Source organism: Dipodomys spectabilis, unplaced genomic scaffold, assembly GCF_019054845.1.
Source record: "Dipodomys spectabilis isolate Male_0828 unplaced genomic scaffold, ASM1905484v1 ptg000260l, whole genome shotgun sequence".
NCBI lineage: Eukaryota > Metazoa > Chordata > Mammalia > Rodentia > Heteromyidae > Dipodomys > Dipodomys spectabilis.
The window spans coordinates 1,655,947-1,671,577 of record NW_024870937.1 but is presented as its reverse complement, the minus strand read 5'-3'; the positions used below and the strand labels follow the sequence as shown (position 1 = coordinate 1,671,577).

Here is a 15,631-nt window from a genome sequence, read left to right as displayed (position 1 = left end):
CTAGCTACTCAGGAAGCTGAAACACACACACACACACACACACACACACACACACACACACACACACACACCCCTAGCCAGGTGTGCCTGTCTTTAAACACACACACACACACACACACACACACACACAAACACACACACACACACCCCTAGCCAGGTGTGCCTGTCTTTAATCCTAGCTACTCAGGAAGCTGAAACACACACACACACACACACACACACACACATACACACACACACACACACCCCTAGCCAGGTGTGCCTGTCTTTAATCCTAGCTACTCAGGAAGCTAAAATCTGAACTTCATGTTTGGAAACCAACCCGGATAGGAAAGTCTTTGAGACTTTATTTTGAATTAACCACTAAAAAGTTGGAAGTGGAGCAAAAAAGCTCAAGAACAGCACCCAAGCACTGAGTTCAAGTCCCAAGACCAGCACAAAAAATAACCACCACCAATTTATTTACTTTTAGTGGCAATTACATTTTATACTGATAGAGAATATAGGGTTCCACCTTAGTAACAGGATTTCAAGGAATAATGTAGGAAAAAGAAAAGATTACAAAACAAGAAAAGTTAAAAAAATAAAACGAAAGGATTCATTAACTAAATCTTAGACTGGAAGATTTCTGTTCTTTAGAAACATATTTTAAAATAAACTCAGAAATACTAGTTCTACAAAGTATCAGTTATTGTAAGGATATTCTTTTGGGGGGTTATCTTTCGAGGTATTTGTATGTATCAATTCAAAAGACCATAAGAAAATAGAGAAACAAAAAATGAAAAAGGATTACAGTCAAACAATATGCATTAAAGTATCCTTTTATGATCCTAAATGGGAGGTGATTGACCAATTCAAGTTTTTTGCCTAGTGGATTAAAGGTACATCAGGCAAATGTAAATTTTCCAAAAGAAAGACACTAATCGTCAATAACTTACAAAGAATCTTAAAAGCATGAACTTTTTAACTGATCCTATAATAAAAATGAAGTAACTTTTAAGAGAAGTTAGCTCAACTATCATAATTTGATAATTCTATGTGACTTCTTCTATTGTATACATGAATAATTTAGAGATAATGTGGTTAGTGTGCAGGACATTAATTGTAAAGGCAATAGAGCTTAAGTTTAGGCTATTATTTAAATTAAAGTAAATCCTGTTTTTATTTTTTTATCTCTGTGATGCTCAATCTCACATAAAAATGAGAATAAAATCATGGTAAGAGTCAATATATTATCTAATATAAAATGTCTAGAAGTTTCAGATACTCAAGAAATATCAAAGAGGTAAACTTTTTATTTTTATTTATTTATTTATTTTATTTTTTTGGGTCAGTCGTGGGGCTTGAACTCTGGGCTTGGGCACTGTCTCTGTTCTCTTCAGCTCAAGGCGAGTGCTCTACCGCTTGAGCCACACTACCACTTCTTCAAAGAGGTAAACTTATTATCAAGTAGTGTCTCAAAACTATTCTGAGCATTATTTGCTCATAATATAATCTATCACATAAATATTTATTGTCATTAAATCAATATAATTAAAATACAATATAGATACTCACCAGAGAATACCGCCATAAAACAAAGAAAATATAAAATAAAATATAATAGATCCCCAGGTAACAAGATGGTTGATCCAAGTCCAAAAGTGAGTTTCCAAAGCCATCTAAAAAAATTTTTTTGAAAAAAGGTCTTAGAAATATCAAATAATAAAGTTTTACTTCAGCCTCTTAGATAAAACCTAAGAATTAAACATATGAATTATCAGTATCTAAAAAAATTACATGGCATAGTCCTTCAGAAGGTATTAATCAGAGGGCTGGTAAGAAATTACATAATTTCAAGTTGAATATTTTTTTTCTGTAAGAAAGTAGCACTGAAATTTCATACATGACTCTATAAGTTGTGGTGTTTCACACAATACACAGAGAAGTATAATTTCAGTTATTTTTATTTGACCAAGATTAGATGCTCTCCAACACAATTTAAGAGACCTTTTTGACAACATTTAGTAAGTTATTAAATTAAAAACCAGTGAATTTACAGCTAAAAACAGAAAATGGAAAATACAGAAAAGAGGAAAATTAACTGCCAACTCTATAGACATAAAATTTGTTCACATTTCTAGCTTTAGTACCATACCTTAACTGTGACTGTAATAACCATGACTGTGAAGACCAAAGTGCCAAACGTCCAGTTTCCAAACATCTAAACAAAAAGAACAGAGTATGATTTTATGTGTTAACATGTTAAATCCAATGAAAGGTAGTAAGTCATTTAATTCTCTACTAAAAATCATGTAATTTAAGCCAGTTACATATGAAATGTGTCAGTATATTAATGAAGTTGTGTATGAGAAAAAGCGCTGCTATACTTATTACTATAATGCATAGTGATCCTTTGGATAACATCTTTTTATCTGAAAACCCAAAGAAGGGTTTATAGTTGTGTCCCATAGAAAACAGTCATTCATTTAGAATGAATAGTCCTTAGTGATTGCTTTATTCCTGTCTACACTATACAAATAGTAGAAAAAGCCTTTTCAACAAAGAATTATTTTCTGAGAACTACCTAAAATTTCTAAAAGGTTCACTGGATAGCTTGCCACAGTATTTCTGGACACAAAATAGTAAGCAGGAAAAAAGAAATTAAAACAACATCTGACAGACAAGAAAGTGGCCAATGGAATGACTTCAAGTATTCCTTATAAAAATGCAGTTAATACTGGCCAGAAAGTCTTCTGAGCTATGCAGCCAGAATTATTTTTTTGGTCGTGGGACTGAACCCTGGGCCTGAGCGCTGTCCCTCAGCTCTTCAGCTCAAGGTTAGCATTCAACCTCTTGAGCCACCGTGCCACTTCTGGCTTTCTCTGCTTATGTGGTATTGAGGAATTGAACCCAGGGCCTCATGCATGCAAGGCAAGCACTCTACCACTGAGCCACCTTCCCAGCCCAGCCAGAACTTATTAAGGTTCATCACACATACAAAATCTCAAAGTAATATCAAGGATCTAATTTCCACAAATCAAAATATAATCAGAAACAATGTTAGCTTAGTTTATAAAGCAGTCAGAATCTCAACAGTGGTTTAAAATTTTACTTGAAAGATTGTTTTGCTTAAAAATAGTTATAAATCTCTAATAATTAGTATTTGCTTGAGAAATATTCTACCTCTCTGAATCATACAATGCTTTGTAAAGCTACCATTCTACTATTTACGCCATCCTACCACTTCTGGCTTTTTGTTAATCATAGAGACAAGTCTCACAGATCTTTCTATCTAAGCTGGCTCTGAACTTCAATCCTCAGAACTCAGATTCCAGAGCAGCTAGGATTACAGGTGCAAGTAACCAGTGTCTGACTCTGAGAGGTTTAAAAATTAGGGTAAGCAAAAAGAACAGAATATCTGATACATAATAAAGAAATGTTAAATATTATGCTAATGAAGCAAGCAAGTGGAACAAGCACAAGTCTTGAGTTCAAACTCTAGTGCCAACAAAACAATAAAGATAAGTAAATAAAATTAAAAGTAATAGTTAAAGTCATACTCAAACCATGAGTACTTTTCCAGTTTTGTATCTCTTGAATAATGACCACTAAATACTGAAAATTAGTGAGCTTCAACTTAACCCTTAGGGGAGTTTCAGTCTCCTCTTTTAGGACTATTGGGGCAGATTCTTTAAAACAGCTAGTTGACCTTGACCTGGGAATGATAAAACTTTCGGTACCTACTATTATTTAATACATGTTATATTCCTTTCTTGGGAAGGAGAATTTAAGGTTTCCACTTGCATAAGTCCCTAGAAGGAACAGAAGTGTGCTTTTGTGAGAACTTTGCGCTTGCCTTGAGCTCAAGAGCTGATGGAAAACGCCCATGCCCAGAGTTCAAGCCCTACAACTGACAAAAAAGAGTGACATTCAACTGTAACATCAGATAAGAGCAATGCTCCATTCTGACACCTCCTTGAGCTGTTGTGATGAAGTAGCAGAGGGATTTTTGGAATCTAAGGAGAAGTGCATTAAGCTTATACTTGCTCAAGTTGTGAATATACTGACAAGAATTCTTTTTTTTTTTTTAATTGTGAAAATACCTTACAGAGGGGTTACAATTACATGAGCAAGATAATGAGTACATTTCTTATCAAGCATTGTTGCCTCCTCCTTTGTTCCCCATTCCCATCCTTCCCATCTCCCCACCCCCATCCGTCTACTCCCCCACCCCGAAGTTGAAAAGTTCGTTTTTCAACATAACGACTTGCACATCTCATTGTTGCAATGGGTCCACCTGTATCCCTATTCAAACAATTTGTTTTTTCCCTTCCCCTCTCCAAATTATACCAACATCAAATACAGTGAAAACAGGGGTTATACTGTGGGGGAGGGACATACAAAGCAACAAAGAAATCATCATAAATATGTTAGAAACAATAGAGAGAAAGAAAAATCATTTGAGTCCTTATCTTCAGGCTCATTTTGCCTAACATCAACTTATCTGACTGTTTCTGACATATACTAGTTATTGCGAATAAGGGAAACCATGGGATCTATGTTTCTTTGGGGCTGGCTTACTTCACTTAATATAATTTTTTCCAAGTCTTTCCATTTCCTAACAAATGGGGCAATGTCATTCTTTCTGATGGAGGCATAGAATTCCATTGTGTATATATACCACATTTTCTTGATCCACTCATCTACTGAGGGGCATCTGGGTTGGTTCCATATCTTAGCTATGGTAAATAATGCTGCAATAAACATAGTTGTGCTGGTAGCTTTAGGTCTTGTTTGTGATCATTTAGGTAAATGTCCAAAAGTGGGATTGCTGGGTCATAGGGGAGCTCTATGTGGAGTCTTTTGAGGAACCTCCATACTACTTTCCAAAGTGGTTGAACAAGTTTACATTCCCACCAACAATGCAGTAGGGTTCCCTTTCTGACAAGAATTCTTTAAAAAACCATTTTACCTGGCCATTTGCAAGCAGAGATATATCTTTTCCCATTAGAAAATAGGATCCAAAAAAGAAAATAAAGGCATGACTGAAACCCAAAATGGTCCAATAGAGAAATGTTTGAATGCTTAAGAGGCGATTTTTACTAATGTCCCTGTAAAATTAAAAAAGAGAGGCAGAGAAAAAATGTATTAGGACTTTTACTTTCTAAACAATTACAACTGGGTAATTTTATAATGAAAATTTTAAGATGACTGAAAAATATTAGCAAACATAATAAATCTAATTTTACAATTACTTCTAATAACAGCATTCATTTATGTAATCGAGTTTACATAATAAATTCCAATAATTTTTTTGGGGGGGTTGTGAGGCCTGAATTCTGGGCCTGGTGCTGTTGCTCAGCTCTTCAGCTCAAGGCAAGTGTTCTACCACTTGAACCACAATGCCACTTCTGGCCTTTTCTGTTTATGTGGTACTGAGGAATCAAACCCAGGGCTTCAAGCATGCTAGACAAGCACTCTACCACTAAGCCACACCTCCAGTCCCTATTTTTAAAATACTTGTTAAAGTTGACAACTATTCAATACATTACTTGTAATCTGAAATGTACAGCCATCTAATACTGGAAAATACTTACCGATAGAGGGTGGGCTTGTTCTGTAATACATGAGGGTCTATATGCTGTTCCAAAAGACTATACATCAGAACAGGTAGGGAAGTAAAACAAATATTGTATAAAGTCAGGTACACGCTGTCATATAGTGTCTAGAAAGAGAGATTTGTAGACATTTTAAGATTTAAATTATGCATTAAGTTATGCATATAACCATAAAACATTAAAATAAGCACAAAATGAGTTTTTTTCTCAATTCATACCAAAATCCATTTTAATAAATCTAATAAGTAATTCCAATTTGTTTTTTACACAGATATAAACATAATGGCTTAGGTTTATAATCATTGCAGGATTGAAATAATTTACTGTGTTAGGTGTTTTAGAAATATAATGAATTGGATATTCGTTTCAAAATTCTCCATAATCTGGTCATAGTAATGGAGTTTTACACAATCCTTCTATATTCCTCTGACATGGTACACTTATATTTCTGATCTCCCCATCTACACTCCACATCTATCTTTTTTTTTTGTTGGTCATGGGGCCTGAATTCTGGGCCTGGGCATTGTCCTTGAGCTCTTCAGCTCAAAGCTAGTGCTCTACCACTTGAGTCACAGCACCAGTTCCAGCTTTTTCTGCTTATGTGGTGCTGAGGAATCGAACCTAGGGCCTCATGCATGCAAGGCAAGCATTCTACCACTGAGCCACCTTCCTGGCCCCCCACATCTATCTTTTTAAAGCACAGAACACACATTCTTTTTCCTTAAGAACTTTTCATAGTGGCCCAAGTCCTTGATGATAGATAGGGTCCTTCTCTAAAAAGCCACAGGTACTACTGTTGGTAATAATGGCTGAGTGCTCTATAATTCATATAATGTTTTTAGTGTGATTAAAACTGTTTTCTTGAAAAACCTGATCAAAACAGTCAGGTAGGTCCTCTTGACATGGTCTTATTTCATCGTGGTACACTGTTACTAGCAATCAATGCTGATTTAAGAAGAAATATAGATACAAGTACAAGCAGGTAAAAACAGCATTTTCAGATAGGAACAACTAATGAAAAGCCTAAGATAACTAAGCTCTTATTTTTTTTCAATAAATTAGAAGCAATGTCTCAACTAATCTGACCAATTTAACAGACATTTGAACACTTTTTTTTTTGTGCTGGCACTGGAGCTGGAATTCAGGGCTGGGTACCGTCCCCAAGCTTTTTCACTCAAGGCTAGCGTTCTACCACTTGAGCTGCAGCTCTTTTTATGGCTTTTTTTGGAGCTAAGAGTTTCACAGACTTTCTTGCCTGGGAGAACTTCAACTGTGATCCTGATCCTCAGACCTCTGCCTCCTAAGTAGCTAGGATCACAGGCATAAGCCACCAGGGCCAGCTTGAACACCTTTTTTGTAAGTGTCAAGGGTGCTTCTCTAGTAAGAGGCAGTAGGTCTAAGTCATGGCTCATTCATAAACTTAGCTAAGTGATCTTAGGCAATCTGCTTAATCTCTGTACATTTTTCCTATCTTTTCTAAAAAATAAGAGTATGTCAGGAATGGTAAATGTGTGTGTGACATATGTATAACAAAGACTCACCCTGTGCCATTAATGCTACTAAAAACAAACTATTTCTTCTCTAAACCTAAAGCTTCAGAAATCTTTTTGGTTCACTACTCTATGTGTTCCTATCAATTCCTTAAAGCCAGCTTCTGATGTAAAGCTTACATTATCCTGACTTGGAGTAAACTACTGAAGTTCCTACTGCATTTTAAAAACTTTGGAGAAAAAATAAAAACGAAGTGAATCTAATAGTTATTTGATATGGCTTTCTATGGATTCTACAGAAAAAATATCAAAAATTATAAAGTCATGAGAATATCTTTTTTAATGTTTTTTATTATAAAAATAGTGTACAGAAAAAAAGTGTACAGAGGGGTTACAGTTACATGAGCAAGGTAATGAGTACATTTCCTATCAAGCATTGTTACCTCCTCCTTTGTTTTTCCCCTACCATTCCTTCTTTCCCCACCTCCCCAGCTTCCCTTTCCCCCCTCCTAAGTTGTAAAGTTCGTTTTCAATATAGTATCTTGTACATCTCATTGTTAACAATGGGTCAACCTGTATCCTTGTTTCAGCATTTTTTTTTATTTCCCTTCCCCTCCCCAAATTAGAAAAATATATATATAAGATGCAGAGCACTGACATCAAATACAGTGAAAACAGGGGTTATACCATGGAGGAAGAACACACAAGAGAAACAAAAAGCATTTATAATTAAAACAGATTGTGAGTGGGGTCCTAGTGGTTCATGCCTGTAATCCTAGATAGTCAGGTGGCTCAGATCTGAGGATTTTGGTTCAAATCCAGCCCTTGCAGAAAGGTCTGTGAGACTCTTATATCTTAACTAGCAAAAAGCTGGAAATGAAGGTGTGGCTCAAGTGGTAAGGTTTCAGTCTTAAGCAAACAAAAAAGTCACAGAACAGAATGAGGCCCCTGAATTCAAGCCCTAGGAAGTATGTGCATCCTTCCCCTCCACCCACCACATATCAGAGGTATCCAGGTCATAGGTTATGGTATCAACAATAATCTCAAACTGAAAACCAGAATAAATATTGTGACTATTATGTTGACTACTACTCAGGAAGTTTCATCTTGTTATTGAAAGGATTAAGAATAATGAAAAGCCACTCTAAACATCTCCCAAGATCAGACCACATCAGCTTATCTTAAAAAGGCAAAATACAAGCTTCTGTTTACTTACTTGTTGAGAAAACAAACAGTAGAACTGATATAAAAATTGGGGTGTGATAAAGCATACATTCTGAAAAACAGATTAAATGGAAACAATTAAAATGTTTAAGTCTTAAAACAAAAAAAAAATCTAAAGAAGGATCCAAAAACAATCTCAATGGATATAATCAGGAGATTATCTTTCCATAAAGACATTTCACATAACATAGGAACATAAAATTCTTATTTTATTAAAAAAATTCTGGCAGCATTTGAAGGAACAGTGAAAATATTACAATGAAATACTCTTAGCTCCATTTTTGTCAAGTGATATAATTTCAAATTCACAAGCTTGAACATTCTTATTCACTATTTTCATATGTAGGATAATAAATAAGTCACTTAGATCTTAAGAATATGGTATTTATAATTTATAATGTATATATAAATATATTTATATATAATAAATAAATATATATAATTTATAATGTAAAAATATTTAAAGCACAATAAATGGAACTATTAAAAGCTCTACCTCAATATTCTCATTTTATAAGTGAAAGCTAAAGAATAAACTTAAGGAAAACTGCCATATCATCTTATAATAATACACAATCTGTTTGTGTTATGGTATATAAGTTGTTTTGCTAACAGGGACTATTAACATAGGTTCCACAGATTCCTACCATTCCCCAAAAGGCCGGATACAGAACAGTTTTCCATCATCATTAATTTCTTTCTATTCTTAAGTATTTTATTTTGAGCATATCAAAACACTTTATTGAGAGATTCATACATTTTATTAGTCTACCAAAAGACCATCCATGGGACAAAAATGGTTAAGGAACTCTACTTGAAACTCTGCTTGATAGAGTTCAATTAAAACATCATTCACTCAAGATAAAGTAAAGAATATGTATTATGGTATGATTTTCATAGAATAAAACACATCAATTTTAAGAATAAATTCTGATATCTGATTTTATAAACCATTTTTATAAACCATTATTATCACCATAAAATTAGGACAAATTTTTTCCTTATAACTTTTCTAGTCAATTACTACCATGTATATCCTTGCTGCTCCAGGCAACTAATAATTTGCATTCTATTAGTATAACTGGAATTATTTTAAACATTACTATTACTTGACACATCGAAACTGTTTTTAGGAATAATTTATATGGTTATAACATTCCTTTAGTTGAAACTTCAAATTACCGTATCAGTAATTGGTTCCAAAAATCCACAGGAAACTCACCTTATAAAAAAAATACTGTACAAGGGTGGCTATTCTAATATAATAAAAATGACCATGAACAAAAAGTAATTTGGAGAGGAATTTAAATCTAGCTATTGCATAGTCACTGTTTCGTGCAGCTTGTCTTCCTTCTTTACCCATAATTCCTGAAATAAAGAAGACAAAATACTGACATGTTAACTGATAATTCTAAAGTGAATTTCATAATTCTGTCAATATCTCAACTATTGATATATACTAGCTGAATCTGTATTTAGAAAAAAAAAAAGCTTTTTGTACGTGTGCTGGTCCCGGGGCTTGAATATGGGACATGGACACTGTCCCTTAGCTTTTTTGCTCAAAACTAACATTCTACCTACCACTTGAGCCACAGCTTCACTTTTGGCTTTTTGGTGGTTAACTATAGATAAGCCAGCTCAAGCTGGCTTCAAAGCCAGATCCTCAGAGGGAACAATGCTTGATAAGAAATGTACTCATTACCTTGCCCATGTAATTGTAACCCCTCTGTATGGTATTTTCACAATAAAAAATAATTAAAAAAAAAAAAAGCTTGATCCTCAGATCTCAGCTTCCTAGCTAGCTACTCAGCTAGGATTATAAGCATGAGTCACTGGCACCCAACTTGGAAAAATTAAGTCTTAAAATATATCTAGCAGCTATCAAAAGGTTGTTCTAGTTAAATGTTTACTACAAAGCTAAAATCTATGCTTGGCTGGCTTTTGGGTGGTTAATTGGAGATGAAGAGTCTCATGGACTTTCCTGCCTGGGCTGGCTTCCATCTGTAGTCATTAGAGTTCAGTCTCCTAAGTAGTTAGGATTATAGACGTGAGCCACCAGAGCTGACTAATATGTTACTTTCTTATAAGAAATTCCTGAGCATGTAATTAGGTCATTAGACACACAGTTAAGATTTTGTCATGCATACTAATGAAGGAATGAATTGCAAGTTTACTGAACATTGTACATATTCATCTGTCAACATATATCTTTGCCAACTCTAGGCTTATTAATTTTCATAACTGTTTCCAATCTGACAGATAATTTTAACTTTCATTTCTTTGATGGTGAAAGAGACTGAATACTTTTTAAAAAATATATACATAGTATTTATTCATTTTAGTTCTCATTTTGTGAAAATAGAGGGTTTGTATCATTATACCTATTTCTCCTGGAGTGTCTTTCTTATCTTTGTATTAAAAAGATGGGCTAGCAGGTCTTCTCATTCAAAATTTTTACCCTTTAGTGAAAAATCCAAACCTATGCCTTTCTCTTGCTTTGTATTTGTAAAATAAAACAATAAAGGAAGAGAGGCCAAAGTATGTTAAAATAGGAACTACTAAGTAAATCATTATTAAATAGAATAATAGTATTTTAATTGAAGTTTCAAAAGTAGAAAAATCTGAAGAAAGGTTATTAAAATCAGAAAACTGAGATATCATTTTATTTTTTGGAAGTACAGGAGTTAAAACTCAGGGCTTTGCGCTTGTACTTTAACACTTGGGCCATGTCTCTAGCCCTTTGTGCTTTCATTATTTTTCTTAATATGCTTTTGTCTAGGCCAGCCTAGACTGTAATTTACCTATAGATGTTTCCAATATAGGATAATAGGTATAAGCTGAGTATTGATTGAGATAGGGAATCTCACATTTTTTTGCCTGGTCTGGCCTTGAACTGTAATCTTCCCAGTAGGATTATAAAATTGAGTCAATGTGCCTGGTTGGCCGACATTTCATGTTTTAATTATCGTTTTGTCTAGTTTCTTGTCTTTAAATGAATTTCAGAATCTCTAGTTTCATAAAGTAGTAAGAGTAATTCTAAAACAAGACCTTAAAACCATAAAAGCTATATAAATTTAAATATAATCCACATAAATCATAAACTTAAGAGTTTAAAAAGGGTAAAATAATGTATGAAAGTACTTTGTAAGACATAAAATGACATAAAGAGGGAAAATGGGCAAAGATAATATTTAATAATGAAGCATTTATTTTCTCTAAAATTTAGCAACTAAAAATCCTCAGTAGTGGGCTTAAGAATAGGATTCTAATGGGGACATCCTATTATATAGTACCATGCTGCATTTAGTTTTCATTCATACATTCAGTATTTCACTTTAATCTATGGAAGGAAAAATCAAAACCATCAAATAAATTATAGCAACTTTAAAATTTGGGGAAAGTTGAATCACCTATGCCAACGTGTGCTTCTTGTATCATGCTTACATCATTAGCACCATCGCCAACAGCCAATGTTATTGGTTTCTCAGGTGAGATTTTTATCAGTCTTATTACCTGAAAGACACATAATAAATTAATTCTTTATGATAAAATTTCAATTTTCTTTTACCTGTGTGTTATTTATCTGAAGTAACTCTATAGTAAGAACAGTAATAAAATATTTAATACAATTAAGATAATAAGAAGCACTGAAGTAGTTTTCAGACAGTAACCTACATTAAGAGTTTTAGGAATGCTTTTCAGAAATATCATAGAAATGCAGTACTAGGTTTGAATTATAAAGACTATTTTAAAAAATCAAACAATTAGTAACTTATTGTGTAAAAAAAGAATGCACCTAGTGAACTTTGGATAAAATTTTAGGTTTACTCAAGATGAGTTAAACTATCTTAACAGGCCCATATCAAGCACTGAAATAGAAACAGCAATAAGAGACCTCCCAGCTAAGAAAAGTCCAGGACCAGATGGTTTTACAGTGGAATTTTACAAGGCCTTCAAAGCAGAGCTCACACCAATTCTCCTCCAATTCTTCAATGAAATTGAAAGAGAAAGCTCACTACCGAACACATTCTATGAAGCCATCATAACCCTCATCCCAAAACCAGGCAGGGATTGATGAATATTGATGCAAAACTTCTCAACAAAATTTTGGCCAATCGACTTCAACAATTCATCCAAAAAATCATACACCACGATCAAACAGGATTCATTTCAGGGATGCAAAGCTGGTTCAATATACGCAAATCAATTAATATTATTCATCACATCAACAGGAGCAAGAATAAGAACCACATGGTTATCTCAATAGATGCAGAAAAAAGCATTCGACAAGATCCAACACCCCTTTATGATGAAGGTTTTGGAAAAATTAGGAATCCATGGAACATTCCTCAATACAATAAAGGCTGTATATGACAAACCTACAGCCAGCATTATACTCAATGGTGAAAAACTAAAGCCATTTCCTCTTAACTCAGGAACAAGACAAGGATGCCCACTCTCTCCACTTCTCTTCAGTCTAGTATTAGAATGCCTAGCTACAGCAATAAGACAAGATGCAGACACAAAGGGGATCCAAATAGGGAAAGAAGAAATAAAACTCTCCCTCTTTGCAGATGACATGATCTTGTATTTAAAGAATTCCATAGACTCCACTCCCAAATTACTCAAGCTGATTCAAAACTTTGGCAAAGTAGCAGGTTATAAAATTAACCCCCCAAAATCAATGGCTTTTCTGTATGCCAACAATGAGAAAAGTGTGGCTGAAATTAGGAAAGCAACTCCATTTGTAACAGCCCCACAAAAAATAAAATACCTAGGAATTAACTAAAGAAGTGAAGGACCTCTATGATGAAAACTTTAAAATCTTGAAAAAGGAAACCAACACAGAATTTAAAAAATGGCAAAGCCTCCCATGCTCCTGGATTGGAAAGATTAACATCGTGAAAATGGCAATACTTCCCAAGGCTATCTACAAATTCAACGCAATACCTATCAAAATTCCAACCTCATTCTTCAAGGAAATAGAAGAGGCAATCCAAAAATTCATATGGAACAATAAAAGACCCCGAATAGCAAAAACGCTCCTCAACGGAAAGAACACTGCTGGAGGAATATCAATACCAAACTTCAAATTGCTATAAAGCCATAATAATCAAAATAGCTTGGTATTGGCATAAGAACAGACCTCAGGACCAATGGAATAGAATTGAAAACCCAGAAATGAACCTACAGACCTATAGCCATCTAATCTTCGATAAGGGAGCTAAAACAATAGAATGGAAGAAAGACAGCCTCTTCAGTAAGTGGTGCTGGCAAAATTGGTTAACTACATGTAGAAAACTAAAGCTAGATCCTTATATATCACCCTGCACCAGAATCAACTCCAAATGGATCAAAGACCTTGAAGTCAAAGCAGACACTCTGAAAACATTACAGGATGGAATAGGAGAAACCCTAGGTCTCCTTGGCTCAGGCCGAAATTTTCTGAATAGAGATCCGGAAACACAACAAATCAAAGAAAGGTTGGACAAATGGGACTGCATAAAGTTGCAGAGCTTCTGCAGGGCAAATGACATAGCTAGCAAGATCAATAGAAAGCCCAAGGATTGGGAGAAGATCTTTACTAGCCATACAACGGACAAGGGTCTCATATCTAAAATATACTTGGAACTCAAAAAATTAAACCCCTCAACAACAAATCCTCAAAGAAACAACTGCCCAATAAATAAGTGGGTGAAAGACTTAAAGAGAAACTTCTCTGAAGAAGAAAGAAGGATGGCCAATAGACACATGAAGAAATGTTCAACATCCCTAGCCATAAAAGAAATGCAAATCAAAACAACATTGAGATATCACCTCACCCCAGTTAGAACGGCAAAAATCAAGAACTCTAACAACAACAGATGCTGGAGGGGATGTGGACAGAAAGGAACCTTACTTCATTGTTGGTGGGAATGTAAACTTGTTCAACCACTTTGGAAAGCAGTATGGAGGTTCCTCAAAAGACTTCACATAGAACTCCCCTATGACCCAGCAATCCCACTTTTGGGCATTTACCCAAATGTTTACAAACAAGACCACAACTATGTTTATTGCAGCACAACTATGTTTATTGCAGCATTATTTACCATAGCTAAGATATGGAACCAACCCAGATGCCCCTCAGTAGATGAGTGGATCAAGAAAATGTGGTATATATACACAATGGAATTCTATGCCTCCATCAGAAAGAATGACATTTCCCCATTTGTTAGGAAATGGAAAGGCTTGGAAAAAATTATATTAAGTGAAGTAAGCCAGGCCCAAAGAAACATAGGTCCCATGGTTTCCCTTATTTGCAATAAGTAGTATATGTATGAGTCAAGCGGAAAAGGTCAGATAATGTGATGTTAGGAAAATGAACCCTTAGATATGTATTTTAAGGGTTTTTTCTTTCATGCATGTGTTTCTAACGCATTTATAAGATTATCTCTTTGTTGCTTTGTATGTCCCTCCCCCACAGTATAACCCCTGCTTTCACTATATTTGATGTCAGTATAACTTGTGGAGGAGATGGGGAAAAACAAATCGTTTAAGGATACAGGTGGACCTGTTGCAACAATGAGAAGTACAAGTTGACATGTCCAAAACGAGCTTTACAACGTCGGTGGGGGGGGGGGAGGTAAGGGGAGGAAGGAGAAGGATTGGGATTGGGGGGAGGAGGGAGGCTGGGAAGGGATGTGAAGGGTAAACCAACGGAGGAGGCTGCAATGCTTGGTAAGAAATGTACGCATTATCCTGCCCATGTAATTGTAACCCCTCTGTACAGTATGTTCACAAATAAAATAAAATTAAAAAAAAATTTTAGGTTTACAAAACTTTCTGATAGAAGATAATGAACAAAATCTAAAGTTAAAAAAAGCTAGTAGCTCACACCTGTAATCCTAACTACTAAAGAGACTGAGATCTAAGAATTGCAGTTCCAAGTCAGCTGGGGCAGAAAAGTCAATGAGCCTCTTACTTCTGAATAACTACCAAAAATCCAGAAGTGAAGCTTTGGCCAAGGGACAGAGTGTTAGCCTTGAGCAAAAAAAGCTCTGGGATAGTGCTTAGGCCCTGAGCTTAAGCATCAGGACAAATACCAAAAGAACAAAAAAGGGCTGGGAATGTGGCTTAGTAGTAGAATGCTTGCCTAGCATTCATGAAGCCCCCCCCCCCCAAAAGTATGAAATTCAGTGAAGTCCAAACAGCTTTCTCTGAAACTCTTAAATGTTTACATTCTCTCTCCGTCCTTTTTTTTTTTTTTGGTGCTAGTTCTGGGGCTTGAACTCAGGGCCTGGGCATTGTCCTTTAGCTTTTTTGCTCAAGGCTAGTTAG

At 35.0% G+C, this 15,631-nt stretch overlaps 1 protein-coding gene across 3 annotated transcripts in view; it reads right to left on the bottom strand.

Annotated features, from left to right (window-relative positions):
* Positions 1-15,631, bottom strand: part of Atp11b (ATPase phospholipid transporting 11B (putative)) — a 113,317-nt gene that overhangs the window by 16,718 nt on the left and 80,968 nt on the right. For all 3 annotated transcript variants that reach the window (XM_042699620.1, XM_042699619.1, XM_042699618.1), the window contains exons 21-27: positions 11,725-11,827; positions 9,537-9,682; positions 8,307-8,366; positions 5,580-5,707; positions 4,955-5,093; positions 2,138-2,203; positions 1,558-1,661 (exon numbers count right to left, since the gene is read on the bottom strand). In XM_042699620.1, the coding sequence (XP_042555554.1) occupies positions 1,558-1,661; positions 2,138-2,203; positions 4,955-5,093; positions 5,580-5,707; positions 8,307-8,366; positions 9,537-9,682; positions 11,725-11,827 (746 nt within the window). The remainder of the gene's footprint in view (positions 1-1,557; positions 1,662-2,137; positions 2,204-4,954; positions 5,094-5,579; positions 5,708-8,306; positions 8,367-9,536; positions 9,683-11,724; positions 11,828-15,631) is intronic.